The sequence below is a fragment of the Amblyomma mixtum genome, chromosome 10, assembly GCF_055824585.1.
Source record: "Amblyomma mixtum isolate Tamu chromosome 10, ASM5582458v1, whole genome shotgun sequence".
NCBI classification, from domain to species: Eukaryota; Metazoa; Arthropoda; class Arachnida; order Ixodida; family Ixodidae; genus Amblyomma; species Amblyomma mixtum.
The window spans coordinates 40,883,080-40,910,293 of NC_143021.1; the positions used below are offsets into that span (position 1 = coordinate 40,883,080).

General features: G+C 49.3%; 1 protein-coding gene across 2 annotated transcripts in view; it reads left to right on the forward strand.

Moving 5' to 3' along the window:
- Window positions 1-27,214, forward strand: part of vib (phosphatidylinositol transfer protein vib) — a 60,218-nt gene that overhangs the window by 26,950 nt on the left and 6,054 nt on the right. For both annotated transcript variants that reach the window (XM_089565028.1, XM_089565029.1), the window contains one exon: window positions 8,614-8,736. In XM_089565028.1, the coding sequence (XP_089421154.1) occupies window positions 8,614-8,736 (123 nt within the window). The remainder of the gene's footprint in view (window positions 1-8,613; window positions 8,737-27,214) is intronic.

Below are 27,214 nucleotides of genomic sequence, written 5' to 3' on the forward strand. Positions count from 1 at the left end.
CCCCTAATCTCGATCCGTTTGTTGCACTCAACCATGTGGAGGAGTAGTTATTCACATTTGTGCATTGGAAGCGTGTGTCAAGATAATCTCTTACCAATTTTAGCATTCCACCTTGTGCTGTGACTAACAGAGTCAGGAGACAGCCCTCACGTACAGTCCTTATTTTCAATACCCTGTTTGATTTTCTCCTTTACGTGGAGTCTGTACAGTCATTCCTCTGAGGACTTTGTTATACAGTCGTTAATAGCCCACTCAGAAATTTTGATAAGACAGGTAATATGTAGTACTGATATTGATAAGTAGTAGTAGTAGCTAACAGTATATGCAAGATCACAAAATGAACAAGGGAGGGGAAAACCTCAGTTTGCTAGAGCCAACGTTTCGACAAGGGGACCTGTCTTCGTCTGGGCAAAGCGTTCATCATCGGCAGGGATTAAATAGGGCCTTCGCTCCGAGGAGGAAGGCCCCGGGGGTGGGGAAGGAAAGTGGTGTGGGAGGGGATGCGTGTCAGGAAGGGGAGGGAGGTGAATCATCATTCGCTAGGCTACAGTAGTGCAACAACCTATATCCGGGGGGTATGCAATGAACAAAAGGCTTTGAAGGGGCTGCGACGGGGGGGGGGGGGGAGGCGCTGGGTGAACCTGCAAAACTCAGATAAAAGGATTAGTCAGCGTGGTAAAGGGAAATGATAACAAGGGAAAAAAAAAAGGGGGGGGGGGCGGCTGGCACTGGAAGGAGAAAGGAAGGGGGGCATTTCCAAGGAAGGACAAGGCAGGGGGGGGGGAATGGCTCGTGTTCAGAGAAAGCCAAAAAGTGGGGGCAGAGGGGGTAACAGGAGTGTCATGGTTTCCGAGAACTGGTAGCAGGGGATTAGGAGAAAAAAAAAAGGAAAAAAAAAAAGGTGAACAAAGGAATAGGGTGACAAGGCCGGAAATGGGGTGGAAGATATGACTTGGGAAGGGTGCAAGGAGCGACAATATACTTATGTGAGGTTCTAGGAAATAGTCTGACCACGTGCAAGACATTTGTTAATTTAAAATTATGCTGACCCTGGAATGTACCTGAGAGATTCCAGGTTTCCTCTGGACATGTTGATCCCTGTTGGTTGCAGTGTTTTAAATTTGTGGATTAGGAATGCTTCTCTGTATTTTCTGTCCCTAGTCGATTTGAAGCCTGACTGAAGAATGAACAATTTGAGTTCGTCGAATTTGTGATGGCGTTGATTAAAATGGGTCGACACTGCCTTCTGTTCATTCCGTGTTGTGTCAGCCCGGTGCCCGTTTAATCTGGCACTCATTGTTTGTCCGGTTTCTCCGATATATTGTTTCTGGCAGTAGGAGCACTGGAGCATGTAGATAATATTGGACGATGTGCAGTCAAAACTGGTCTTTATATCAAAACTGAAATCGCTTGCCGTACTTTTAACCGTAGTGTCCCTTTGTAAATGTTTGCATGTCTTGCATCTGGGTCGAGAGCATGAAGTTACTGTCGGTGGTGGTTTCTTACCGAGCCTAGCATGCACCAGGATGTCCCTCAGGTTTGTGTTGCGTCTGTATGTTACCCTTGGTGCGTCGGGAAATATTTTCTTGAGACGGTCGTTACCAGTTAAAATGGGGTGGTATTTCCGCAGGATATTGTTTATGTTTGGAAGCGCGTTTGAGTATTTCGTTATAAGTGCAGGAGGTCGTTGACTGTTAGCTTTTGTTCGTTTTTTAAGAACTACATCTCGTTTCAAAGTGGTTGCTCGTTGGAACGCATTATTAAGGGTTGTCTGTGGATGGTTTCTGGTGATCAGTGTGTTTTTTAGCGAGTGGAGGTGTTTCAGGTAGTCATCGTCGTCGCTACATATTCTTCTTAGTCTCGTTGCCTGTCCTACGAATATACCTTGTTTGCAGTGTCTTGGATGATGGCTAGTGAAATCTAAGTATGCAAGAACATTTTTTAACTACTGGGACACATACTTGATTGGTTCAGCCTTAATACCCAGTGGCCACATCACTTTTTATTTTACTAAGTAAATGTTCAGTGTGTTCCAATGAAGCATTGTGAAAAACAATGCAATTCGGCACAGGACTGATCTGTCTTGTCTGCTGCGCTCCCTGACTGTGTGGAACACTCATTTGTCCTGTCAGTCGAGCACTGTCCCATTCATTTTGCCCTCTTCATAGGTTGCATGCTTTCTGCTCGTCTCCAGAATTTTTTTTTTTTTCATTGTAATGATGGCAGCAAAAGAAGCTTTGGTAATAGGCTTTGTTCGTATGAATTGGGTTGGTTGGGGACCTTTTTGAAATCCTTGAAAAGGTTTATTAGTGAGAAAAGTATGCTACATTTAATTTTTTTTCTCTTATTCTTCTGTAAAGTGTAGCAGTAATCCATGGTCTTTTTATTGATTTACTTTTTTTTTTTTGCCTGCATAACAAAGGAAAAGCATCATCGTCACAAACCTCTATGGTGGTGGCTGTTTCAGAACTGCCACGCAAAGCAACCCAATTCTCCCGTCCGTGTCCCACAATGAGCCTCTTGTATTCCATCGTGCCACTACTGGCTGTGTTCGGGTCACTGAGAGAGGGGTAAGCTACTTTTTCGATGAAAAGCTGCAGGAATGCCTCCTCAGGAGAGGCTACAGTGAGGGTGCCTGAAGGAGCCAGCTGGTCGAGGGCAGTCCACACTACTTCCGCCTGTGCTGGCACTGTGTGCATAGCTGTGTTTGACATACACACAACCTCCTCGTTTTCCTCTTTGGTCTGAACGCAGACACCTTGCAGTCTCTGAAATCTCTCGAAAAATGTGTCGTCAATGGGGATGTGCAGAAGAGAACCTCACCAGACCCGTGAGTAAAGCTGCAGTGTGCGTGGGGTGTGGAAGGATGCCGCTTCAGGTCGTCGCGTGCTACGATCCTGGTTGCTGCACGCTCTGCCAGCTTGTGTGTGTGTAGCCTGCTGCGGTGGCGGGCCGAGGCAGGAGTAGATGCACTCAGGAGCCCTGGCATTGACCAGGGGGGGAACAGTACCTTGCAGGCGTGTGGCGGTGAAATCCAAAAGACACCTTGGAGCAGCTGCACTGCAGGGGATCCCAACACACACACACACACACGGGAGGCCTCCCTGTGGGTGGGCGTTGTGCCGCAGAGATGAACATTGAAGCTTCCCAAGATTGACTCGCTTGCTGCAGGAGCCGCACTTTTAAAGGGGCTATGCAAGGAGTTCCGAGTCGTTTATCAACGATGGCACAGGGCATTCGCACTAAGTATACAGTTGAACCTCGATATAACGAAGTCCTACTTGCAGCCGAAAATTTCGTTACATCGCAAATTTCGTTACGTCGAGGTTCCCATGTTTCAGCTGTCAAAATAAAGTATAACTGGTTCAGGAACACTGCTTGTTGATGGGAACTTGTAAATCACTTATTGAGGAAATACGCAAGAAAATCGAGTAATAGTATCGCTAACAAGGGCACCGGATGTTTTTTTCTACATCAGGAGCATAATGAGTGATAGCAAACACCGCGACGGCATCATTTTTCTCCGTGTGCACATAGCAAAAGAACGAGCGCAGCGCCTAGTACTGAAAGCCGCCACAAGATGTCGCTACTGGTATCATCATCATCAGCATTGAACATTTGCAGCCGGGGACGCATCAGAGAAAAATAAAGAAAAATGTTCGCATCGCTCACGCCGGCGCGGTGGGATTGTGCTCGCGGCGCGGTTATACTCCGACGTAGCGCGAGCGCGCGTGCGCGCGCGGCACGGCGACGTCACGTCCGCGAAACAGCGGCGCCCGATCGCCAGCGTGTTCGGCGGCTACCAGCGCGCTCTGACGGCGCCCGGCGCGGAATGCAGCCGGCTGCATTTCGCGCGGGCAGCGCCGAGAGCGCGCCGAAGCCGCCCACCCAGAATGCACCGCGCGTGCCTCCCACGCCACGCCTCCCCTCTATGCCCCTTCGCCACTCGCCTCCTCTGCCAGGGCACGTTTTTTTTTTTTTTTCCGCCGCTCACCCGTTTTAAAGGTACGACCACACTAGCTCCACGAGTTTGTCAACACTGAAGACTTGTCTACGAGGACATCGCACGCAAAAAAAAAAAAAACGAACGGACGCTGCAAAAAAATTCCGGTTTGCGCTTTCACGTTCAGAGTCTACAGCTCGCCAGTGGCGTCATGGCGCGGCGCGTCTTGAAACTTCCATGCCGCGGGCTTTGTATGCGCACGACAGATGGCGCGGCGGTACGTTCTCGCAGATTCCCACACTGCCGGCAAAATTGGCGCGTAAAAGGGCAAATACAAACTGCGTTTCGTCTCGGCTAAACTTTTAGCTCTCATTCGATTGTCAAGGTAGCTCCTGGCACATGCATGCGATGCGCAAGGACTTCGTTACATCGAAAGTACGGAGCAAAATTACTTCGTTAAATCGCGAAAAAAAATACATGGTTTTCAATGGGGAAGTGATTGGGAAATGAAAAAAATGCGTTACATCGCGAATTTCGTTACATTGAGGTTCGTTACATCGAGGTTCGACTGTACAACCTCGTAATGGAACTGGCGATTCAGTGTGAATTCTTGAAAACAGTATTTCTTAAAATTTGTGCGCCGATTGGTCTGCTCGTAGTGGCTGATCTTGGAACTGCAGTCAAACCCACTTATAACAGTAGTATTGAAGTGCCATGAAAATACGATTGCTATAACTGGGTTGTGCAGAAAAAAGAAAACATCACAACAAACATTAGAGCGTTTAATGACGGGGAAGACCTGGAGAGGCTTGATCATTCTAATGCCTGTAAAAGCTCGTTAATTTGAACTTCAGAGGACCAGAAAATATGTTTGAATTATCGAATGATTCAGAAAAACTAATAATGACCGCTTGCATTACAGTGCATTTATTTGGTGAAAGACTGGGCAGTGGTTGCTTGCTTTTGAGATGAGAATGTCGCGACGATGATTATTTTCTACATTTTCATTAATGCGTTACTGCATGCATACTGTCCGGAGCTTTGAAGCAGAACTGCTCGAAGGTGGTAAGGTCCCCACCGCTACTGCGTCACACCCCTCACAGCTTGCTTCACTGCACAAACAGCATGTGACGCAACACAATGGAGGAGAACCACGCTTGCACCAATCAGCGCCCGAGATGGCGTGCAGCTGGGCTCGGTCAGCTGGTTGACACGGGCATGCCATACCAAGCTCAGAAAAGCGAAACTGCGTGGTCTAACCGATTTCGAGACAGGGCCTTATGTTTGTCGTCATGCCTGCCATTGCCATTGCACAGTGGGTTCTCGTTGCTCGATGCAGGAGTCGGAGAGCTGTGCATGTTGGAAGCGCACCTTTGGGCCGCTTTCGTGGTCTTTGTATGCACTCTGAGTTACTGGCCTTCCTGCCTTGTTCCGCTTCTTCCGACCGCTGACTTCTCTGGTTAAGGCAACGGGTCTACTGAGTTGCAGCCTTTGTTGGGACCAGCTCGATTTCTCTGCATATGTCGACTCTCGACGTGGAAGAGAAAGGTGTTGTCTTCGAAGACGAAGAAGAGCAATATCCCACAGAAGTACAAAATTTCACAGTCCGCACTTTCAACACTAATCAAGAACGGCAACAAGATTGGCGCCATTCCTGACGACAGCATACTGCGACGTAGAAGCTGCACTTTACAAGTGGCTCCTGCATATGCGATCGAAGAACACTCTGCTCGGTGGACTGATGATGCTGGCGAAGGCCAAGGACTTGGGATTCGTTCTCGGCTCCCAGCCGGGAAATAGGTGGCTCCAGCGGTTCAAGGAGAGGCACGGTATCGTGTGTGAAAACATTGACGGGGAGGCTGCGTGCATTGACGAGGGTTCGCTCCAGCAGTGGATGGCCAAGCAATGTGATCGGACTCTCGCGTATTCCGACAAGGGTGTCTACAGCGCAGGTGAAACCAGTCTGTTTTTCCAGCTGCTGCCACCGAAGACTCTCGTGGCGAAGACGGACAAGTGCGTGGGCGGAAAGGACAGCAAAAAGTGGATCACTGTGCTGATCTGTGCAAACATGGATGGTCCGGACAGGAGAGCCTTGTTGGTCGCTGGCAGATCCAAGATGCTGTCTACGCCAGTGACGTACGTAACCAGCAAGAAGGCATGGATGACGCGAGACATTTGTGGCAAGTGGCTCGCCTTCTTGGACAAAGAGGTGGTCCGAAGGGAGCGCAAGGTGCTAATGGTGCATCCCGTCAACGCACACTTGAGCGCTGTGGAGGTTTTGTTCCTTCCCCCAAATGGACCAGGGGGTTGCTGCCAACTCCCTACTGGTGCCGAGTGATGCCTCCACATCGGTGCTTGCACTGCTGACAGCGTGGCCAGCATGAAAGCCCCTTCAGTGAAGGCTGTTTTGTTTGCAAGCGGAGCCTGGAGGGACGGGACCATCGCCCCCTGCTTCGAGAAAGCCAGCTTCTCCTGAAGTAGCAGCGTGGGTGCGGCCGGGGCCGAAGCTGACACCACGGTTGACGTAGCTGCAACAGCTGGTGGCGCTGCCTCCTTGGAGAGCAGCCCTGGGAGTCCGCTGGCGGGTTGGACCTTGTGCCTTCGGGTCCGAGCTACATGGACTTTTTGTTGACGACGACCTTGTTGCTAAGGGCTTGACGACTGACGATGTTGCCGGGAGCATCATGGACAGGACTACGGTGGACAGCGATTGAATAATAATTAACTGGTTTTGAGCAAAGGAAATGGTGCAGTATCTGTCTCACTCATCTCAGTGGACACCTGTACCGCAGTAAAGGAAGGGAGGAAGGTGGGAGTGAAAGAACAAAGAGAGAAAGGGGTGCCGTAGTGGAGGGCTCCATAATTTCGACCACCTGGGGATCTAACGTTTCCTGACATCGCACAGTACATGGGCACCTTTTGCGTTCCGCCTCCATCGAAACTCGACCGCTGGGGTCAGGTTCGGACCAGGGTACTCCGGCTTGGTAAACAAGCGCCTTAACCACTAAGCCACCGCAGCGGGTAAGACAACGATTTTGGGGATGCTGGTGCTGCCCCTAAGCCAGTGATCTCCGCAGTTGGCACTCTGCACATGTTCCGTGGGAGTTCAACCTGCACTTCGGACTTCGGTTTGACAGCATGGAGGCCGCGATCCTGAAGTCCGCTCTTGCGAAACGTGTTCAGGGAACGCCGGACCAGTTCTTCCAGCGGCAATAAATCAATTTGCCGATATTTGTAGTTGTTCTTTCATAGTCCAGATATAACGAAATGGATATACCGAAAGAATTTCCATATCTGGCTGACTTCGCTATAACCGTGCTAGACTGTATATTGTTATAACCGGTATTGTTGTGAGTTTGACTGTGCTTCATATAAGAGATAGTCATCATGACTTTAATGATGTCGGCAGGCCACCATAGGCTGCCATTTGCTGGAGCCACGTTGTCATGGGCACACGTGAAAGTCATCTGCTCGAGGTGCTGAGCAAACGCCTGGGGCGACCCAGCCGGGTCCATTACAGTTTGACCTTGTTGCAACGAACACGAGTATTACAATTTGGTAGCTATATAGAACTGGCTGTCCTCGCAACACCCAGTTGCGGAAATAAACCTTCAACCTTCAACCTTCAACTGTGCCTAAATATTTGTAACAAACTAAGTCGAATGCGATTTGCTACAAAAGGGTGTGGCGACACACTCTGCACATATTTTCGTGCAGCCTCCGCCTTGTTATCATCCGGCCCAGGGTAACACGGTCACACGCTGAACTGCATTACCGATAAATCTCAGCGCCACCGCTGCGTCACCCGGGGCATGCGTCGCCGAAGGTCGCTGCAAAGACAGGCTGGGAAGGGCCTTTTCCTACCGAGACGAGCGTAGCGTTGGGGTGCTCGTCCGCCGCCACCGCTAATCGAATGAACAGTTGTTAGGTTTTTATGTTGGGATCCGTCCTTCAGCAGAAAGGACAGCCCACAAGGGTCATGCCGAGCGCCCAGCGGTGCCCGGTCGTATGGCAGGCAGCACACTTTGCCTCACTCCACGTATGACTGGCGGTGTAGCGGCAAGCGTTCGCCACAGAAATAGCAGCGAGGATCCTCACCAGAGAGACGGTTGCCCAGGTTCCGGCAGTTTTTCGAATGCACCCACGGCTATTCCGAAGGCCACGAAAATCCGAGCGCCTGTTAAGTTGGCTTCCCGCACAGCACTGCAAACGCAGGTGGCTTCCCCTTAACACAGCTGTGTCGCGTGGTACGTTGGAGCGAAAGCTGTCCTGTCGTTTTTACCACGACAGGAGGGCACGATTGTTACTGCAAGTGCACAAAGCTGCTGCTTCCAGGGCACTGTCGGTGGCGAGTGCCTTGGCAAGATTGTTTGCCTCATCACCACTGGCCATCCAGTTTGGCGCTGGGGAGTTCGATACAGCCATTTCGTGGCCAACCGCGTTCGATATAATATAAAGTGGAAAATATTTATGCAGAGTTTGGTGTAGGCAATAAATGGCAATACCTGTGTTTGATGCAAAAAAACGTCAGTCGATGCCCAGTGCAGCTTCAGAGGCCACCACTGTGTCTACAGCTGGCAGGCACAGTGGTGTTGTCGTTGCCCCTGGGTTGTGTCTGTGGGCACCCTCTGTGTGCCTTCCCTTAATGAGGCTTCCCGTGTGTGTTGCAGACGGAGCGAAGGATCTTCCTCAACTTCCATCGGCAGGTTTTCTGCTGGATTGACAGGTGGCATGGCTTGACCATGGCTGACATCCGCAAGCTAGAAGAGCAGACCAAAAAGGACCTGGACGAGGTAGGTCTCCACTAATTGGGAGTGCGGCTGCTGGTATCTTGCCCAACACCCATTGATTCGGATAGCACTCCATGTAATGCAGTGGTGAAAAGCATTTCTTGCCTCATTAGTGGCATGGACAGAATGAGTCCCGCTTTCACTAATCCATAGGCTATCCAACAAGCCAAACCATAATCCTACAAGGCGCGAACTGTGAACAAAGAAAAATAAGAAAAGAAACATGGGGTGGGAATGGAACCCAGGCATGTGGCGTGCAAGACGGGAATGATTCTACTGCGCCACGATGGTTTGATGTTTGCAGCTAAATAAAGGTCTTAGAAACGTGTCTTACCTGAGTAATTGTGACCCGATAAATTGCGCAAGCTGGGAAGCATCTTTCCGGTTCCAGCACCCCTGTGCTGGCCCAGCACAGGGGTGCCACAAACTTTCTTTCCGAAATTTTTCGGGCAATTAAATTTCATATCACAACATGGATAAAAAATGCAATCGCAGCCTTACAGAAAAACCACGGATGCAATGTGAACTGAACAAAAAATTTATTTCACACACTGCTTGGCTCTGTCTCGCATTGTCACTCGGCCTCGCTCTCCGAGTCGAGGCTTTCGCTCGCGTCGCTCGCATCCTCATTGTCGTCGTTGCCCCACAACGTCTGTGCCGTCCAAGCAGTTTGAGATTCCAGTTTTCTTGAGGCTGCGGACGATCACCTCGGGGGTAATTAAGTTCCACGCTTCCACCATCCATCGGCAAAGCATGGCCTGTGTATCTTGCCAGTCGGTGTCAGGTCGTGGTTGCCCGCTGCCATCCACTCACTATCGGACAGCCGCCACACGCTGTCCTTAAAGGGTTTGTTGACCGAGTGGCTGCAGCACTGAGGTGAGGCCGGCGATGTCTGCTCGCTCTTTCGGCGCCGGACGTCTTTGTCTAGGTGGCCACGAAGACTATCCAAGACAAGGAGCGACGGCAGAAGAAGGGCCCCTGGTCGCCCTCCCCAGTCGACCGTGAGTTGTGCCAGCATCCACCCTTGGGCACAAATGTGAATCCCAGCCGGAAAGGTGCCTTTGGGAAGAGTTTTCCTCTTAAATATAACAAACGGTGGCAGTTTTCTGCCATCCGCCGTTACAGTGAGCATTATGGTGCACCGCTGTTTCTTGGCGCCCATTGCACCTTTCAGGACCACAGTGCGGCATATCAAAGTTTATCGCCATTTGGTCGCCATTCCCAGTCTGAGAGAGCAGGAACTACTTCTCCTCCCGGATGCGAATCACAAAGCGGTCGTGCACTTTGTCCCCACAGTCCGCTGACATAGCGTCGTACGCCTTCGCAGGCATAGCCCGTTCCGACGCATAGAACGAGTGGTCCAGCCACTGCTGGCTTCACATTCGAGAACAGGCATGCCGTGACTCCTTGCAGTGGCCCATGCATGGTTCTGAATGCGATACAGCACATCCTTCGTTGCGCAGCCTCTTCACGTAAGGCAGCACTTCTTCCTCCACGTGCGGGAACTTGCCTTGTTTGGGCCCTCGAAATGCGCGCCGATCTTTTCCAGTAGCCCTCAGTTCGTCCTCTTGCTTACGCCAGTAGTACGCATGCACCGGGTCAACATTGAAGAGTCGCGCAGTTGCCGTACTCCAAGGCAGGCTCCACGACTTTTATCTTGAGACCCGCCGTGTAGCTGGCGCAACGACCCATCACTACAATGCACAAGTCAGAGCACACAGACCACTCACGTGCAGCTCCGGCAATGTGGCGGGTGGGTGACATCCAAATGCGTTGTCCTTACTTTGTTTTGCTGCCGCTGCACACAAACGGCGCTATGAGCAAGGTTTTGTTTTGCGTTTGACAGATGGCGCTAACAACCAAATCATCATCATCCTCGGCAAAAGCGCGCGGTCGCCAAGTTTCATTTCCGCGTCACCTGCGCTCGTGTCTCCGGCGTTTCTCTCGCATTAGACAATAATGATCATGCGGTTATTGGAAAGGAAAGATGCGGCAGTTGCCACTCTCACTAGGAGGTCACCCAAGCTGCACTGTGAGCGAAGGGTAGAAGAGCCGTAGTGAAGGGCTCCAGAATACTGAGCTACCTCGCCGGCATATCTCGCATTAAAAGAAGCTGGCTGTATCACGTCGCGTCGCGATCTGTCGACTTTGCTATCGTCAGTAGTGCCAGCCAATCGCGCTGAGATAAGGCGAACATGCTCCAATATGGGCCTGAAGATCGGCACGTAGCTTTTATGCGAGAGAAAAAAAAAATCTAATTTTTCGAGGTGAAAAGAAGTGGGGGGGGGGGGGGGGGGGGGGGTTCACTTCAGTTCAGTTCAGTTTATTTCCTTAAAGACCCCTATTCAGGGGTATTATGCGAGTGGGTTCATTACGCGAGTATCTATGGTATTGCAGAAGAGTTGAAATCTGGGTTAGTTGGTACATTATACTTAAGAAAAACCAGCCAAAAAGACGGGGACAAAGGAGAGACGAGGCACACACAACGACTGGACTATCAACTGTGCTTTATTGAAAAACAGCCAGTCTCCCAAGAAACCTAACAGAGCATGCACAGCTCACCGGCACCGCAAAACCAGCACAAAAAACAACAACAGCGAGCTCGTAAGATAGTCAAGCTGCAGTGTCAAGGAGACAAGTAACCTAATTCTTTCTGCATCAACGTGATAGAAGCCGTGCTGACACAGTTATCTCCATGATTGCTAATGTGAAATGCTTGGAGGATTTCCCGCTCAACCTTACCCTTGCCTCTAGCGAGAAAAGTGACATTCGAAAACAACGGGTAGCACCCGCAATCGCGGCAATGGCGAGGCAAGTTTGCTCCGTCAGCCGGAGTCAGAAGAGAGTTATGGTGCTCTCGTAGCCTTTCATTCATACACCGGCCAGTTTGGCTGATGTAAACTTTTTCGCATGTCAGTGGAATCTTATAAACCACTCGTGTCGCACAAGGAACATAGCAGTTTTGATGCCGCGCCAAACAAACAGGTGGTCTAGTTCTGCCACGCGCGACACGTGAACAAAGGCTTGAAAGTTTGCAAGGAGCAGAAAAGACAACATTGACACCTTGTCTTGCAGCAACTTTTCTGATGTTGTGGGAAGCCCCATGCACATAAGGCATCACCTCAAATTTTCTTCTTTCAGCCCTAGTAGGGTCAGCCACCTTTTCGTCACGGCTCTTAATTCTTTGCAGCAACGACTCTGCCACAGCATTCAAAAGCGGTTTTAGGAAACCAGCCTCTTGCAAACGCTTAACCTGGTTGTCGAAACTTGACTTCATGCTATGGTGGCAACTCTTCTGCAGAGCATTGCGAAAGCAGCTCACGGCAATCCCTCTCTTGACGACTTTTGAGTGTGCAGACGAGTACGGTAACAAAGCCTTCTCACTCCTAGGTAAAAAACACCACCATACATGGCCATCGTCACGAAAAGTTAGTTGAAGTTCTAAAAAACGAATCGACTGGTTGGCGGGTAGTTCAAAGGTAAAAGAAAGGGAGCTCGAGCAAGCTTTAAAATCTTCTAAGACATTTTCTACAACCTCATGCAAGGAGTCAGTCGGTGAAAGATTTAACATTATCAAGAAATCGTCAACATATCTAAAAACTTTGCACACTCGTTTGTCAAGAAAAGAGCCTAAAAGTGTGTTGTCAAACTTCGCTAAAAAAATTTGGCACAAGATAGGAGCTACGCTAGCACCAATACAGATTCCTTTTTTCTGTATGAACAGACCGCCCTTAAAATCTACAAGGGTAGATGAAAGATAAGTAGTTAACAGTTCTAAGAACGCATCGATGGAGATGCCACAAGCATTTTGGAAGGCAACTGGGCCGTTCTGTTCAATCACTTCACGCACTGCAACAAATAGTTCGTCGTGAGGGATGCTGTAAAATAAGTCTTCGATGTCAATAGAAAACCCAGCGTTGGCTCCGGGAATGCCGTCGCTGAGTACTTCAGGCACAGCAGCTGCGCTTGCAACGTAGCAGGGGTCCTGCACATCGAGGGACTTCAGGTGTCGCTGCCAATACTGGCCCAGTAGCTTTTGCCAGGTGTCAGCCTCGGTCACAATGGCCCTGAAAGGGCAGTCCGTCTTGTGCGCTTTTGCGGAGAAAAAGATTTGGAGGCGATTACCTTTGCAATTCTTCACCCTCTGAGCCAGATTATCCAAGTTGTTGGCTTCTAGGAGTCTCACGGCTGTGGTCTTCAGTTTTGAAGGCTTGCGTTTCATAGGAAGGAAATTCTTGTGTACGGCTGCCAAAGCCTTATCACCAAACGTGAACCACAAACCCTCCTTCCTTGTCCGCTTGAAAAAGTGTCCATTTGTTTTCGATGAAGTGGTCCACCACTTGGTGAAGAGCAGGGTCCGTGTGCCTTTGTTGTTTACTGTCTATCTTGCGTAAGACGTGACCGAGGCTGACACCTGGCAAAAGCTACTGGGCCAGTATTGGCAGCGACACCTGAAGTCCCTCGATGTGCAGGACCCCTGCTACGTTGCAAGCGCAGCTGCTGTGCTTGAAGTACTCAGCGACGGCATTCCCGGAGCCAACGCTGGGTTTTCTATTGACATCGAAGACTTGTTTTACAGCATCCCTCACGACGAACTATTTGTTGCAGTGCGTGAAGTGATTGAACAGAACGGCCCAGTTGCCTTCCAAAATGCTTCTGGCATCTCCATCGATGCGTTCTTAGAACTGTTAACTACTTATCTTTCATCTACCCTTGTAGATTTTAAGGGCGGTCTGTTCAAACAGAAAAAAGGAATCTGTATTGGTGCTAGCGTAGCTCCTATCTTGTGCCAAATTTTTTTAGCGAAGTTTGACAACACACTTTTAGGCTCTTTTCTTGACAAACGAGTGTGCAAAGTTTTTAGATATGTTGATTTCTTGATAATGTTAAATCTTTCACCGACTGACTCCTTGCATGAGGTTGTAGAAAATGTCTTAGAAGATTTTAAAGCTTGCTCGAGCTCCCTTTCTTTTACCTTTGAACTACCCGCCAACCAGTCGATTCGTTTTTTAGAACTTCAACTAACTTTTCGTGACGATGGCCATGTATGGTGGTGTTTTTTACCTAGGAGTAAGAAGGCTTTGTTACCGTACTCGTCTGCACACTCAAAAGTCGTTAAGAGAGGGATTGCCATGAGCTGTTTTCGCAATGCTCTGCAGAAGAGTTGCCACTATAGCATGAAGTCAAGTTTCGACAGCCAGGTTAAGCGTTTGCAAGAGGCTGGTTTCCCAAAACCGCTTTTGAATGCTGTGGCAGAGTCGTTGCTGCAAAGAATTAAGAGCCGTGACGAAAAGGTGGCTGACCCTACTAGGGCTGAAAGAAGAAAATTTGAGGTGATGCCTTATGTGCATGGGGCTTCCCACAACATCAGAAAAGTTGCTGCAAGACAAGGTGTCAATGTTGTCTTTTCTGCTCCTTGCAAACTTTCAAGCCTTTGTTCACGTGTCGCGCGTGGCAGAACTAGACCACCTGTTTGTTTGGCGCGGCATCAAAACTGCTATGTTCCTTGTGCGACACGAGTGGTTTATAAGATTCCACTGACATGCGAAAAAGTTTACATCAGCCAAACTGGCCGGTGTATGAATGAAAGGCTACGAGAGCACCATAACTCTCTTCTGACTCCGGCTGACGGAGCAAACTTGCCTCGCCATTGCCGCGATTGCGGGTGCTACCCGTTGTTTTCGAATGTCACTTTTCTCGCTAGAGGCAAGGGTAAGGTTGAGCGGGAAATCCTCCAAGCATTTCACATTAGCAATCATGGAGATAACTGTGTCAGCACGGCTTCTATCACGTTGATGCAGAAAGAATTAGGTTACTTGTCTCCTTGACACTGCAGCTTGACTATCTTACGAGCTCGCTGTTGTTGTTTTTTGTGCTGGTTTTGCGGTGCCGGTGAGCTGCGCATGCTCTGTTGGGTTTTCTCGTTGACTGGCTGTTTTTCAATAAAGCACAGTTGATAGTCCAGTCGTTGTGTGTGCCTCGTCTCTCCTTTGTCCCCGTCTTTTTGGCTGGTTTTTCTTAAGTATGTATGGTATACAGTGAAACCTCGTTTACGGTTTCGTAGTTGGCCGGAACCCGGAAAAAATACGTACTAAACGGTAGTACCGCTTAACAGGAGTAGCATAAAATCGCCCACTTACCTACCAAAAAACTAAACCAGAGATCAGTAGTAGTTGAAAGAAGGAAAAAAAAAACATGCAGCCTTTATATTGCACTGAAAAAGTCGGCAAACTCATTTAGGCCGAGAGTCAGCTTCTCGGCCAGTCCCCTTTTTTCAGCAAACAGCCGCATCACGTTTACAGCGCGCTCAGCCTCTGCCACTGTTGGGCCCAAATCACCCTCTCTTTCCACGTCGTCCTCATCACTGTCCGGTGCGCAGGCACTGCGCGCTACCCACTCGAAAGTAGCGCGGGGAGGAGGTGAAGCGAGCGCGGCTTTGGCCGCTTATCTGTTCTTTCAGCCAGCGTCGGCTTCGCGGTTGTTGCTGCCACACACGTCTTATCTTTTCTCTTTATCTTTCCTCTGATCTTTTAACTCTCCTCTATCTGCACTAGGCAGCGGTGGTGGCTCGGCTGAGCCAGTAGGCAGGGTGCAATTTCCTTTCACCCTTCTCTCAGTCGCAACAAAACAGCAACAAGCAGCGCACGACTGCTGCGACACAACAAAGCACACAAAAAAAGACGCCAGCCGCTTCGGCCGCCGCTAACCTCGCTTCCCTCGCCCTTTCTCACGCTGCTGATGACGATGACCATACCGATCGCCTATGAGCAGTACAGTAGCGCCGCTCGTGGCAGTATTTTTTTCATTTTGCTCTCGGCGCACCGGTTTTGCGGGCTGCGGAGTGAAGTCGAATTAACCGACGCACGACAAAATTTGTTCGAATTAACGAGAGTTTCGCCCCATAGACTCTTATGTATAATTGTAGGGACCTCGCGTGCGCGTCGAGTTATCCGATTTTCCGAATTATGGCCTCCGCGATCGGCTCCGACGGCGAGCGTCGCGGAGGCCACGGGTAGTTATCCTCAAAAGAAAACATTCGACAGAAGTCTGTCTGGTTGGGAAATTTAATGTTAGGAGAAGGTAAGTGACGCCAACCAAGTAAAATACAGAAAAAACACGACGTTTCGGGACCGGCTCGGCCCCTTCTTCACGGTGTGACTACGGGCGAGCGCAGCTTGGCTTTTTAAGCCCCTGTGTGGAGGACCTGCGGGTCAATGGCCGCAGCCCATGGACGTAGGATGAGGGGAGAGTCCCCAGGGAACGATTAACATTCTCTCGTGTTTGCTGTATGTGCCACGACTCGAGTAGAAGCCTCCTGCGTGGGTTAGCTTCCGTTTCCAATACAATGGTGCTGTCGAAGTCAATTGGGTGGTCACACCCTTCACAGTGTTCGGCCACGGCGCTGCGTTGACGATTCATGTGACGGACGTCCGCTTTGTGTTGGTTCATCCTTTCCGCGAAGTTCTTCGTTTCCCCTATGTACGACGCCGGGCAGACGGAACACGGAATTTTGTACACGACGCCCTGGGCCTTTTCTCTGGGCTGCCGGTTTTTTGGGCGGGGGAGAAGGCGACCGATAGTGCTGGTCGGTTTGTGCGTTGTCAGCACCCCTTCTTTTCCGAGAATGCGACCGAGCGTCTCGCTCACGCCTCTCACGTAGGGGATGCAAACACGTTTTCGCTTCTGGCATGCGTCTGAGGAAATAATAGACCGGATTTTGTTTTGCCTTTCTTGTTTCCTGATAATGCGCCGGATGAATGAGCTTGGGTAGCCGTTCTTTTGGAGGTCAGAAATGACTCGGTTCTTCTCCTTCCTTTTTTCTTCACTTGAGGAACATATGGAGTCGGCTCTCTTCAGTAATGACGTCACGACAGATGCTTTGTGCGGGATGGGATGGTTCGAATCGAAATGTAGGTACCGTCCTGTGTGGGTTGGCTTCCTGTGCACCGAGGACTGCAGGCCTTTGTCGTGCCTTGTAAGTAGGACATCCAGAAAAGGCAGGCTGCCCTGCTGTTATCATCATCATCATCATTTAATGGCCCTTAAAGACCCCTGGCGGGGTATTACATAAGGGGGGGGCGAACATCGAAGCAAGTAATGACATTATTAGGTCAAAAAAATACATATACAAAAAAAGTACAGTAAAACAGTGAAAAAAAAACTGAAAAAAAGTATACAGTGAAGAAAAAGTATACAGTGAAACAATCGTTGCTTGGGGAAGAGAAAAAAAAAAAGAAAAACACGTTTATAAATCAGGCAGACAGGTGCAGTAGTATATCAAACAATCATAACATAAAAATAAAACGCAAAGGCAACAGTTACCCACATTGGGATTTCAAGTGCAATGACAGCATTTGGCGGAATTTCAGAGCATCGCGTTCAGTGACAATTAATTCGGGTAGTGAATTCCATTCATTAATGGCAAGAGGCAGAAATGACTTGTTAAATGCGTTTGAGGAGCCATGAAGTCTTAGGATGCTCATGGAGTTGAAAAGACGGCGTGATGTTCGGAGGGGAGGGAGCAGAAGGGAGTGTCGAAGTGAGGGAAAACAATAGTACAATTTATGGAATAATGATAAACGGGCAATTATACGCCTATGCGCGAGAGGCTCGATGTCGGCAGATAATTTTATTTTGGTAATGCTAGAGCGGGTGTCATAGTTGGAGGAAATAAAGCGGGCTGCACGGTTTTGGACGGCTTCTAGGCTGGCTATTAAGTAGGCTTGATGTGGGTTCCATATTGGGGATGCAAATTCAAGTTTGCTACGGACGAAAGTTTTGTAGGCTAGGCTGCGAATGGAAGAAGGGGAGAAACTGAGGTTGCGTCTGATAAAGCCGAGTGTTTTAGATGCATCAGCAGCAATCTTCGTGATGTGCTCGGACCAAGTGAGGTTGCTCGTGATATGGATGCCAAGATACCGGTATGATTCGGCTTTAGTAAGGATGGTTGAACTGAGTGAATAAGCGTAGTCGATATTAGTGCGCTTGCGTGATACCTGCATGTATTTGCATTTCGTTACGTTGAGCGTCATTAGCCATGTGGAACACCAGCTTTCAATCCTGTTTAGGTCGCTTTGGAGCAATTCCTGATCATTGTTAGTAGTTATGCGGCGGCACAGGACGCAGTCATCTGCGAAAAGACGAATTGTCGATGAAATGTCGGAAGGAAGATCATTGATGAAGATTAAAAATAAAAGTGGGCCGAGCACCGAGCCCTGAGGCACACCAGAGAAAACTTTTGTTGTGGGAGAATTGTCATTATCGATAGCAGTGAATTGAGAGCGATCAGTTAGGAAGCAGCGAATCCATTTTAATATCAGGGGATCGAGGCATAAGCATGAAAGTTTAGCTAAAAGGCGTTGGTGGGGTACACGATCAAATGCTTTTGAAAAATCAAGGTAAATGACGTCTGTCTGGAATGAAGAATCTAAGTTTAGGTTAAGGTCGGTAGTGAATTCGAATAGTTGGGTTTCGCATGAGTAACCGGATCGGAAGCCGTGCTGATTGGAAAAAAAGAAAGAGTTAGAATCAAGGTGAGATGCGGTTTGTGAATATATAATATGCTCTAATAGTTTGCATGCAATGCAGGTTAAAGAAATTGGACGGTAGTTGGACGGATCATGACGGTTGCCTGCTTTAAAAACTGGTACTACTCGACTTAGCTTCCAGTCGTCCGGAATTAAGCTGGTAGCAATAGATTGATCAAAGATTATTTGCAAAATTTGACTGGAGATTTCCTTGGTGCATTTCAGTATCTTAACTGGTATATTGTCTGGTCCCGGGGCACTTGATAGTTTAAGTTTTTCGATGAGGCTTCCAATACCGTTAGCTGTTATAGTAACAGGCGGCATTTGCGAAAATGAAAACTTCGATACAGGAGGAATGTCTGAAGTAGATTCATTGGTGAAAACCGAGGAGAAATAAGAGTTCATTACAGCACTGCGTTCGCCTGATGCGACCACAGAGCCATCCGGGTTAACCAAGGAGATGTGATGCGTAGACCTATTACCTGGCGTAAGGAGATTCCAGAATTTCTTTGGATTGGAGCGCATGATTTCTAGCAAGTCCTGGTGGTAAAATTTCTTTTTTGAGCTTCGTAAAAGTCTCGTGTATTCGCAAAGACACGCGAAATACTTATCCCACCTTGAGACACTGGGAGAATGCTTTGCAAGACGGAAAAGACGTTTTTTTTTCATTAAAAGTTTTCTGAGGGCATTGGAAAACCAAGGTTTGCTGGCATCACCTCGAATGTGTACGAGGGGTACATATAGATGAATAAGTGATATTAATTTTTGTTTGAAGAGCAACCAGTTATCATTGACGGTTCTTGTGGAAGAGGACATACGAAAGTGATGGAAAAACTTGTCTAGCTCAGCAATGATACTTGGAACATCGGCCTTATTATAGTCACGAATGAATTTAACTGAAGGTTGACGAGTAGCGATGGGTATAGATAAGTTAAACAACAAGGTACAATGATCGCTGAAGCCCGGAATGGATGATAATGACTGGACACATTCAGGATCTGAAACAAGAACAAGGTCGAGGGTATTGTTTAGGCGAGTTGGAGTGTGAACTGTTTGCACAAGGTTAAAGGTAAGAACTAAGTTTAGAAACTCACTCGATTGGCCAGAATGTGCGGATAAGTTGTACCAGTCAATATCAGGAAAGTTGAAATCGCCGCATAGTAAGTAAGTTGCATGGGGATAACGGGTATTAAGGTCGAGTAGTATTGAGTACAGTTCATTAACAAATGAAATGTCGCTGTCTGGAGGACGATAGCATGCAAGCAATATGACTGTGCTAGAAGGAAGTAATAACCTTATCGCAACGATTTCATGATTGCAGATGGGCAAAAGAGGAAAAGAAGGCGTGCTCGATTTTACAAAAACCAATACACCACCTCCTCTCCGCATCACCCTATCGCGTCTGTGGACCGTGAAAGATCGCGTATCGTGCAGCAGCTCTTCATTCGAGATGTCCGAGGTCAGCCACGATTCAGTAAATATAGCTATATCAGTATCGCTATCGTTTAGGAAGGCTTCTACGGCATCTTTTTTGGGCAGATAGCTGCGGACGTTGGAAAGTAGAACTGCTAAGGTTTGATAACTCGGGGCTGCGTATGTCACTTGTGGTGACTGACGAAGTAGGTGTGGCGGAGGCCGATGAGCGGATGGCAAACGCTATAACTTCACTTCTTGGACAGAATCTGTTTCAGAGTTATAAATAAATTGACGGTCATTCATCAGGAGCTTGTCGAAACGGATCTTAAATGTGGTGCTTCTTCCTTGGGCGTAAGAATAAAGCTTACTTCTGGCCATTCGCACACGTTTTGAGTAATCTTCGCGAATTGCAAAAGAAGTATTTTTTAGCTTCGGTCCTGCCGTTAAAATCCTTGATTTTTCCTTGAAACGGGCCAGTTTGACAACTATTGGGCGATTTTTCTCCTCTTGATAACGCCCTATCCTGTGCGCCCGTTCAATGTCATCAGGGCTGACGGTAAGGCTAAGTTTATCTGAACAAAAAGAAATAATCAGAGACTCAGACTGAGCCCAGGTTTCAGCGCGATCATCCTTAATTCCAAAAAAGATCAAATTGCCGCGGCGAAGGCGATTCTCTGCGTCATCATATTTGTCGGCAAGAACTTTAATTTCCGCAGAAAATTTTTCTACATTCGTTTGTGAAGTGCTAGAAGAATTGGGGTCGATTTGTTGATTCAGCTCGGCAATTTTTTCCAGTGCATCAACGCGAGAAGACAAGCGGCTGACCACACCTTCAATATCAGTTTGTGCAGCACGTATTTTTGCGAGTTCAGCAAGGACTATGGCTTGGGACTGTTCTAAGCGAAACAGTGTCTGCGAAATTGATTCAAGCGATACAGGTGTGTCCTCTTCTGTAGGACCAGGATTTAGTTCAACGTCACCCGAGAGGACAAGCAAGAGGCATACCAGGTGGGCGTTGAGACAAAAGTAACATGACAGGCACATTACTCTACGGTAGAAGTCAAGCAGGTCAGCGGGGCACGACACTGCGACCAAGAAGGGGTTGCTAGTACGGACAGAGTTGGCATGAGGTAGGTAACTAACCTGCGCAAAGAGTGGCGGTTTCATGACCACGTTCGTTGCAGTGGCGTGCCCCGAATGGCCCCAGAACGATAGCTGCATTTGTAGTCGAGGCGTGGCTCCTGTGGTGACGGTGGTGTGTGGTTGCCAGGCAGGCGTTTCGACTGTAGCTGGATGTGGCGGATGGAACGTGTCTTCTGCTGTCTTGGCGATGAACACGGGAAGCTGCGAAGCAGCCTCACCGAGGTGACGGGCGGTGGCGGGGTAGATGCTGCCAAGGCAGGAATTCAGCGCAGCAAAGATCCAAAGCAGGAAGGCCTGCGCAAAGAGTGGCGGTTTCATGACCACGTTCGTTGCAGTGGCGTGCCCCGAATGGCCCCAGAACGATAGCTGCATTTGTAGTCGAGGCGTGGCTCCTGTGGTGACGGTGGTGTGTGGTTGCCAGGCAGGCGTTTCGACTGTAGCTGGATGTGGCGGATGGAACGTGTCTTCTGCTGTCTTGGCGATGAACACGGGAAGCTGCGAAGCAGCCTCACCGAGGTGACGGGCGGTGGCGGGGTAGATGCTGCCAAGGCAGGAATTCAGCGCAGCAAAGATCCAAAGCAGGAAGGCCTGCGCAAAGAGTGGCGGTTTCATGACCACGTTCGTTGCAGTGGCGTGCCCCGAATCATGTTCATGTTCAACAGTAAATTGTATGGCCGGTTCAACTGAATTTAGATGACCCTGGAGGTTTTCTATCTCTGAGGTTTTCACCACACAAAAGCAGTCGTCTACATAACGGAGGAATAACTTTGGCTTGGGATTAAAGGAGGAGAGGGCCCGGCTTTCGACGGCCCTCTCCTCCTTTAATCCCAAGCCAAAGTTATTCCTCCGTTATGTAGACGACTGCTTTTGTGTGGTGAAAACCTCAGAGATAGAAAACCTCCAGGGTCATCTAAATTCAGTTGAACCGGCCATACAATTTACTGTTGAACATGAACAGCAGGGCAGCCTGCCTTTTCTGGATGTCCTACTTACAAGGCACGACAAAGGCCTGCAGTCCTCGGTGCACAGGAAGCCAACCCACACAGGACGGTACCTACATTTCGATTCGAACCATCCCATCCCGCACAAAGCATCTGTCGTGACGTCATTACTGAAGAGAGCCGACTCCATATGTTCCTCAAGTGAAGAAAAAAGGAAGGAGAAGAACCGAGTCATTTCTGACCTCCAAAAGAACGGCTACCCAAGCTCATTCATCCGGCGCATTATCAGGAAACAAGAAAGGCAAAACAAAATCCGGTCTATTATTTCCTCAGACGCATGCCAGAAGCGAAAACGTGTTTGCATCCCCTACGTGAGAGGCGTGAGCGAGACGCTCGGTCGCATTCTCGGAAAAGAAGGGGTGCTGACAACGCACAAACCGACCAGCACTATCGGTCGCCTTCTCCCCCGCCCAAAAAACCGGCAGCCCAGAGAAAAGGCCCAGGGCGTCGTGTACAAAATTCCGTGTTCCGTCTGCCCGGCGTCGTACATAGGGGAAACGAAGAACTTCGCGGAAAGGATGAACCAACACAAAGCGGACGTCCGTCACATGAATCGTCAACGCAGCGCCGTGGCCGAACACTGTGAAGGGTGTGACCACCCAATTGACTTCGACAGCACCATTGTATTGGAAACGGAAGCTAACCCACGCAGGAGGCTTCTACTCGAGTCGTGGCACATACAGCAAACACGAGAGAATGTTAATCGTTCCCTGGGGACTCTCCCCTCATCCTACGTCCATGGGCTGCGGCCATTGACCCGCAGGTCCTCCACACAGGGGCTTAAAAAGCCAAGCTGCGCTCGCCCGTAGTCACACCGTGAAGAAGGGGCCGAGCCGGTCCCGAAACGTCGTGTTTTTACTTGGTTGGCGTCACTTACCTTCTCCTAACACGGGTAGTTATTGCTGCCGCGGCAATAAAACCCCCAAAGATGGCGCTAGTTGTATGGTTACCAACTTTGGCTCCAATTTGTCATTAGAACCGTCCTTTGGGTCGGTGCTACCGGCGTGAATTCGTCACGCGCGAGTGCGACGAAAAGTGAAAATGGTACGTGCTAACCGATACGACCGCGATAAGCTGGTACGGTTTATGCGGATGCAAAATGCATTATGTTCAATGGGTGCTCAGTCGGGGACTTGACTTCACTACTTTTAAAACGAAAGTACTGTTTAAGCGGGTACGTTTTAACGAGGTTTTACTGTATTGCATGCATGTTGGCAGCTCGGAGCTTTGATTGTTGAGCTATGCCGTGTCCCAACATTTTTGTACAGTCGCCGACCGATTTTTCGGACTCGGCGGGACCCGAAAAATGGTCCGAATAATCGAACAGTCCGAAAAATCCGTGAACTTAAAAAAAAAAAACCTTTCAGCGAAAAACCGGCTTTCAAAATGGCAAAAATCGCCGCTCCCCATGTTCCGCCTACAAGCGATAATATTATACTCTATCTGAGTCATAACCGTGCTTTCTTCATGTCGGCAGCCTATCTCATCACGATACCAGATAGTGGGGCGCAAATTTCCGGAGACCTTCACTACCACTACGGCGTCCCTCATAGCCTGAGTTGCTTTGGGGCGTTAAACCCCAATAAACCAAAACCAAGATAGTGCGGCGCAAAGGACGCGCGATCGCATTGATAACGGTACAGCGGGACAGCTGCAGCGTCCGCCGCGGCTTGGACGACGCACCCCGCGGTGCGTGAACTTAAAAAAAAAAAACTTTTTTGCGTAAAACCGGCTTTCAAAATCGCGAAAATCGCCGCTCCCCATGTTCCGCCTACAAGCGATAATATTAGACTACATCTGAGTCATAACCGTGCTTTCTTCATGTCCGCAGCCTATCTCATCATGATACCAGATAGTGGGGCGCAAATTTCCGGAGCCCTTCACTACCACTACGGCGTCCCTCATAGCCTGAGTTGCTTTGGGACGTTAAACCCCAATAAACCAAAACCAAGATAGTGCGGCGCAAAGGACGCGCGATCGCATTGATAACGGTACAGCGGGACAGCTGCAGCGTCCGCCGCGGCTTGGACGACGCACCCCGCGGTGCGTGAACTTAAAAAAAAAAAACTTTTTTGCGTAAAACCGGCTTTCAAAATCGCGAAAATCGCCGCTTCCCATGTTCCGCCTACAAGCGATAATATTACTCTATCTGAGTCATAGCTGTGCTTTCTTCATGCCCGCATCCTATCGCATCATGATACCAGATAGTGCGACGCGGCCGCGGTCATGCCGCGAATGAATGCACTCGCTGCGCGAAGCAAGAACAGTCGCTTTGCATGGGGCAATAACGTTCGAAGACCGCGAGGTAACCCATGGGTAACCCACGGGAAGACGTGAGCGGGAGCGAGCGCCTCCGACTGCAGTCCCACCCTCGCCCCCCGTCTACCGCGTTTGCTGTCCCGCTGTACCGTTTTCAATGCAATCGCGCGCCCTTTTTAGGCCATCTCGATGGCAATGGAGAGCATCTCATATCTCGACGATAGAGAACAAATAGCCAAACCTATCCAAGCCAGTCCGACTGCGCCCGCCGAGCCGATTCCGTTTAAATCCAAGATGGCGCCTTCCGCGGTGGCGGCAAACCGCGAACGGTTTGGTAGTGACAGCGATGCCCGCTCGCGTCTACATTAGGCCGAAATAACAAATTTTCCGCAAAGTCCGAAATATCGGTCGTGAAAGTGTACACGTTCCTATGAGGTGCGCGACGGTTCCTCAGCGAAGTCCGAAAAATCGCGCTAGTCCGAATTATTGGAGTCCGAAATATCGGTCGGCTACTGTAGTTCTTTTTCCGGTTCACAAAGTCAGTCCGAGATGCATCAGCTTCTGTGGGTGCCCTGTGACGGGCTGCCCCGATGCACGGCACGGGTGAAGTTCCCTGTGCAGCGTAGCTCTGGGCTGTGCCCCTCGAGGTGTTTGTGTGGGCGCCAAATGCATTGTTAGGGGTTTCTTTTTTATTTACACCACAAGGATGTGGGCAGGCTTGGGAAAAGTGAACTGTTTGCGTTTGAATGGAACTCGCATGAAATGCAGTAGAACCCCACTATAGTGAACTCTCATATAGGACACTGCAGTCCCATTTCACCTTCCATAAACAACTGTGCATTTTTTTCTGGTTGTATTTATGATATTTTTTCATAGAAGTGGCACTAGTAAAGTGGAATGCCAACAGATGGATACTGAGGACGATACAGCGGGGCTCTTTGAGAGGGCGTCACCACCAAGCGTGCGAGAAGCCACCTTTTTGATGGGCTGTGGTGCGGGGGGGGAGGACTGTGTGGCACTCACCTGTTGTGGGGCTGTGGAAGACCACGCTGCGCTGACGCAAAGCTTTGGGTTTCACGTGGAAAACGACACGCTATATTCGTACAGATGCCATACTTTGACAAGGTGAAATGGAAGACATAACGCAAAATGTGGTACAGTCTAGGCCGTTTATAACGAACCCGCTTATAGCGAAATAGCGGTTATAACGAAGGGATTTCAATTTCCCATTCCCATTTTTGCATTTTCAATACATTTTGGGTCCGGTTTTAACGAAGTAAATAAGAGCGCGTCAGCGGATATAACGAAGAGATTTAATACCAACCGAAAAAATAATCTGCCAATCAACACATTTTTGCGTCCTTGAGGCGATTTTTTCCGCGAAAATAAGAGCAGAATTCGGCTGACGGCGTCCTTTCGTGGCGTCGTCTGCTCTCCTACGGAGCGAAAGGTTGCTTCACTGCATCGCATGGCACACCAGTCTCATGTTGCGCCGTCCTTGAACGGCGTCATGGCGTAGAGCGATAGAGCACGCCGCGCAGGGGAAAAATGTAAAAAAAAGAACAGAGACGAAGTTGCCGGAAGTGTCATGGAAGAGACCTTGGCGGAGAGCGCCTCCGACAGCGAATGCGACGATGCTAGTTGTGCTCCTAAGCCGGTAACCTCCGCAGCGGCCATCGCAGCTGTTGACACGATATGGATGCACCTCAGGAGTCCGGAGTTCGACCAGATCTTTGGTTCGCAGTTGGATGGTATGGAAGCCGCAATCCTGAAGTCCGCACTCGCGAAACGTGTTCAGGGGACGCTGGACGACTTCTTTCAGCGGCAATAAATCGGTATGCCGATGTTTGCATTTTTTTTTCGTAGTCCGCATATTACGAAAAAGCGGATATAGCGAAGTGATTTCCGATTCCCGCCGACTTCGTTATAAGCGGGCTAGACTGTAACTGAAAAGAAGTATTACCCGAAGGAAGGATAAAAGCGGCATCGAAAGTGTTTCGTGTATAAACCAGCCATAGCCAGAGAGCATATCCTGTTCCATGCTATCACCAACACAATGAATATACTAGTAAAGTCCATGATATAATTGGTTCTTGCTGGTCCGAGCCACTTTACTGTACATATCATTTCACACTCTGCAACAAGCTAAGAGTGCAAGAAAACACACATGGAATCGAGCCTGCCTATAATTGCTGTCTGCGCGATATCCGCTAGTCGTCCTGGCCAAGTTTTGACTCTGGTTGATGTGTTTTCGTGCATCACAATCGAGCGATTGGCACCATGCGTGTATGCCAGACGCCAAATCTGTACCCACAAATGCAGTGAAACCTGGATGTAATGAATCTCCTTATAGCGAATTCCTCGGTATTGCGGCGATGTTTCTCAATTCCCTGACGCCACCCCCATTGAAGCGTGTGTATTCGAGACCTCCATGCAATGAAGGGGTTGCGGCAGTTGACCTTGATTTTGTTACGGGGTCAAGTCTGCGCTGCGATGGCCAGCACTCGGCTCAGGGACCCCAAGGGGGGCCCAGCTTCACCCTGTCAGCGTTGTCCAGCGCACCGCCACTCGGTCATTCAGTCGAGTCCACTGGCACGGTAACCACTTCGCTGGTAACACTGTAATGAACTGGCTACACCATCTGTATATTGGCTAGTTACTTGAAATCTGGCAGAACCATGCAGAAGTTTCGAGCATGCATTGACCTGAGAGGATTGCAAAGAGCGACACAACGCTCTGTGCTCCAGTGCTTTCTCTTGTGGAGCGTCATACCATGTGGCATTACACCAGTTGATGCTCGCCGCCGTGGTGGCTCAGTGGCTGTGGTGCTCGGCTGCTGACCCAAAAGACGCGGGTTCGATCCCGGCAGTGGCGGCTGGAATTTCTATGGAGGAGAAATTGTAGAGGCCCGTGTACTGTGCGATGTCAGTGCACGTTAAAGAACCCCAGGTGGTCGAAATTTCCGGAGCCCTCCACTGCGGCGTCTCTCATAGCTTTAGTCGCTTTGGGACGTTAAACCCCAGGAACCAACCTAAACCAGTAGCAGTGGGAAATAATCGGGCATAGTAGAGACACCAGCAGTGCGCATCGACAGCGGGGATGGTGCAGAGCACATGCCCCCCCGCCACTCGTAGT